The sequence below is a fragment of the Lissotriton helveticus genome, chromosome 5_1, assembly GCF_964261635.1.
Source record: "Lissotriton helveticus chromosome 5_1, aLisHel1.1, whole genome shotgun sequence".
Lineage (NCBI taxonomy): Eukaryota > Metazoa > Chordata > Amphibia > Caudata > Salamandridae > Lissotriton > Lissotriton helveticus.
In genome coordinates this window covers 1,521,648,994-1,521,652,766 of record NC_136065.1, presented here as the reverse complement: position 1 = coordinate 1,521,652,766, position 3,773 = coordinate 1,521,648,994, and the positions used below count along the sequence as shown (strand labels likewise).

General features: G+C 40.3%; 1 protein-coding gene across 1 annotated transcript; it reads left to right on the top strand.

Moving 5' to 3' along the window:
• The first annotated feature begins 269 nt into the window (after positions 1-269).
• Positions 270-1,226, top strand: LOC144752684 (olfactory receptor class A-like protein 1). Its single transcript, XM_078640554.1, has one exon. It carries the CDS (start codon positions 270-272, stop codon positions 1,224-1,226), a length of 957 nt encoding a protein of 318 aa, XP_078496680.1.
• The last annotated feature ends 2,547 nt before the right edge of the window (positions 1,227-3,773 follow it).

Sequence of the window (3,773 nt, the reverse complement as noted above, 5' to 3'; positions counted from 1 at the left end):
TTCTCTTCATTACAAGGCTATTCTTCATCTCTCGTGATTGAATAAACTGAATATCTGTGCATGGGAAGAACAATGGTTGTATGGCAGCAGAATGCCAGAGAGTGATGGATGATAAGCTCGCTGCTAATGGGAAAATATATTTGACCTTCAATGTCTTAAGTTTACCACAGGCCAGTAAAATGAATTTATTAATTTGTATCCATATTTTCTGTGTTGACTTCTTATATTTTTAGGTTCTGGGATTTGTTCATGTATTGGATGAATAAAAAATGGAATCCTACAACATCATTAAAGGTACCATCTACCTGTTTATGACCACTATTGGGGTGGTTGGCAACACTCTCATTCTGCTGTCCTTTGCACTAATCATACATCAGGAGCACCAGCTCGCAAAATCAGAAACTGTGCTTTTACACTTGGCAGCAGCAAACCTAATTGTGTACCTGACCAGAACGCTGCCTTCAGTTTTCTATGAGTATGGATGGAAGAACCTCTTCGGAGATGCCGGTTGCAAGGTAGTGTCGTACGTTTTCAGGATTTTCAGAGGGATGGCGATAGGCTTAACGTGCCTCCTTAGCTGCTTTCAATGTGGTATCATCAGCAGAACCAGTGTCTCCGTGGCTGAGAAACACGTCATACAGAGCTACGTTAACCCTGTGATTGCTGTTCTGTATCTGGCTAATATGGCAGTGAATGCAGATGTGGTTATCTTGACAACAAAACCGTACAATGCTACTAACTTCAAGTATGGCTATAATCCAGGATTCTGCTTGGTGATATTCCCTGGACGAATATCATTTGAAGCAAAAGGCTATGTCAGTTTTGCCTTCGACCTCTTATTTGTCATCCTGATGGCCATGGCAAGTTTCTATATTTTGCTGATCCTGCACAGGCACAGAAAGAAAATGAAAGCAGTCAGAAACGAGGATCAAAAAGAGGGAAACAACCCAGAGACACAAGCTGCAAAGACAGTGATTTTCCTAGTCTCCTTCTATGTCAGTTTTTATAGCATTGACAACATGATGTGGCTATCCCAAACCATCTTCAATGAGCTCAGCTTTGTGGTCTCCGATATACGTGTCTTCTTCACCATGTGTTATGGGGTTGCATTTCCAATAATCCTTTCTATTTTTAACAGCAAAATCAGGAAACTTTTACTGAAGTCATTGCACAAGAAAGGGCAGGACAATGGCAGTAACAAAGCTAAGATTCACGAAAATACATGATTTTATATAACTTTCCAAATTGTGCATGCTCAAGAATTCAAGGGTTTAAGTCAATTCAGATGGTTCGTATGGATAATGCTTCCCTGGGCTGGTCTCTCTCTCTCTCGGTGGCGCCACCAGTCCATTGCCACTGTGACCCTTAAGAGCAGGGTACCTTATTCTCATTATCCATTGACTTGAAGTGTGCATCTTTGCTCAAGGGCTTAGAGAGGCCTTAAATTGGTCTTATGAAGCCATCAGCTTCAAGTCCTGAAGGGCTCTGTTAGTGAAGGCTTACCAGGATCCTCAGCCCATGCTATTGTTAATACTCAGTTTGTCCGACTCATGGCAAAATAATAAAATAGTTGGAAGTCGGTTCAGGGATATTTTTGAAACACCATCTTGCTGCATATTTAGAAATTTACTTTTTTCCTACCTATCTTCCTTGTTTTTTCCTTTTAGCCGAGCCCAGATCTGTTCATTATTAGTCAATAAAATCCACACTAAATCATTACATGTAGTAAAGTAGTAGGTTGAGGGTGAATCATATTAAGAGAAGTAGTCCAAAGCATTCAGTATAGTAAGAAGCTATGAATTTCATCATTTGGTAAGTATTTCTGTCATAAACCTAAAGAAGAGAACCAACAGCCAACACGTGTTTCGTCCCAAGGAGAATTTTCTCAAGGTTCTAGAAAATGGTATCAAAATCATCAGTTGAAATGCATATGATAAATGCATACAAATTAAGAAGTACACTATGTAATTCAAAGATCAAATGAATCGAATGTAAACATATGCATAAATAGCAAATAAATAATCAGTGCAATACAGTCAATGTGAGTCAAAAGTGACAGAGCTTCAAGATAAACAAGCATTTGCAATGCAATAAGTCTTGCATGAGTTAAATGGTGAGCTATTGGCTTTGCAAATGGAAAAGCAATATGGCGTCCGCATGCCTTTGAAAGCTCACTAAAGCATGGGTGTCATTGGCTTTGCACTCCATGTTCCTCAGTCCGCATAACTGGAGTAGGTAGAGACATTGCTGATGAGGGATGAGTGTTGTGCCAAAGACATTCAGCCTGAGCCAAATGAGATAATACTGAATGCAGAAAAGAGAAGGGGGGGGCAGAGGAGGGAAAGGGAGAGGAGTGAAAGAATGAGTGAGGCAAGGAGAGAAGTCCTAAAAAGAGAGCGAGTGAAACACAGAGGCTGGAGCGATATTATTAGATGTACAGTTATGAGCTAACGCACCGGGAGTAAATTGGTTAAATAAATATTCACTGTACTGTGTAAGTAAGAAGCAACATAGGTAAGTGGCCTGTGGGAGAGATGTACTATGATGAAAATGAGGAATACGTGGACGGATGCATCTCAGAAGAGTGGGCGTTGAGGAAGTGAAACTGATAACAGATCCAGAAAAGGAGACAGGTGAGTGGAGAAGGGAAGCAGAGGGAGGGAAAGGGGGAGGGAAGAGGGCGAAGCAGTGAATAATGGTGCTGAATGAAGTGTGAGCTGCTCTCACTGAGCCGCCGCACCACCGGAACGTGAAAGAGGGGCAAGGAAGGGGTGGGGTCTGCGGGGAGCTGCTGAAAAAATTATGGATTTCAACCAATCGCTTTAAATGAGGTCATTATGAATGGCTCATAAACAGACCGAGCCTATTTCAAGAATCCAGTGAGGAGGAAATTTAGTGTGAAGCCAACGCTGTAGCGAAACCTTCTTGGATATCATATAATTGCGGCTATAAATAAGGTCAATTTAATGAGGTGACATCAAAGAAAGACTCTCTTCTATGGACATTTTATTGTGCTTTGTAGAATGCAGGTTTTTGCAACAGAAACACCGAATATGATGTGTTTTATTATTTTCCATACAAAACCATTACCAAATAACCCCTTTGTGGTGAGTGTGGTCAGTAGTGGAAGTGGGGGGAAAAAGTAGGGGAACTGTGGTGGGCAGAGAATCCGAGGGCAGGAATAACTCGAGTATTGGGTCAGTGGGCGGAGTGAGAGGTGTGACCAGAAACAGAAAAACATCCTAATTTGGCATTTCCCTGACTAGTTATAGCTTATTGCGTTATTTATTTCAACCAATGGATACACATGTTTATTTAAGGTTTAATATGAGCTATAGACATTAAATTTTATCGATAAATTGTGACACATTTCCCATTGCAGAATATCCCAAATAAGCTTAAAAGTGGAATCACAAGCCATTTGTCACCGAGCTCAGCACTTCTCCTTACTTTTTCCACAAGAGCAGCTAAAACATGAATGGCGAAATAGCCTAGTTTGCAAGTTTTTTACATAATTATGTCTCTGCCATATTTGCCACATAATACATCATCTGCTGTATACTTGATGATTTGAACCTAAAAATTGTTTATACCACAAATGGATCAAAAGTTACTAAAATATGTGATTCGTGTTTCTGCTAAGTGGTCCATCCTTTGCAAATGGTGACTGGTCACCTTTCTCACTGCTGAATTTGTATGTTACACTGGAACTAATAAGGCAAAATCTTTGCAATGACTGTTAGTAAAAAACTGTCAAAATAAAGAAAGGATTA

Bases quoted from the DNA above. Each gene is read 5' to 3' on its own strand.
- LOC144752684 (XM_078640554.1), top strand. From the start codon at position 270: ATGGAATCCTACAACATCATTAAAGGTACCATCTACCTGTTTATGACC.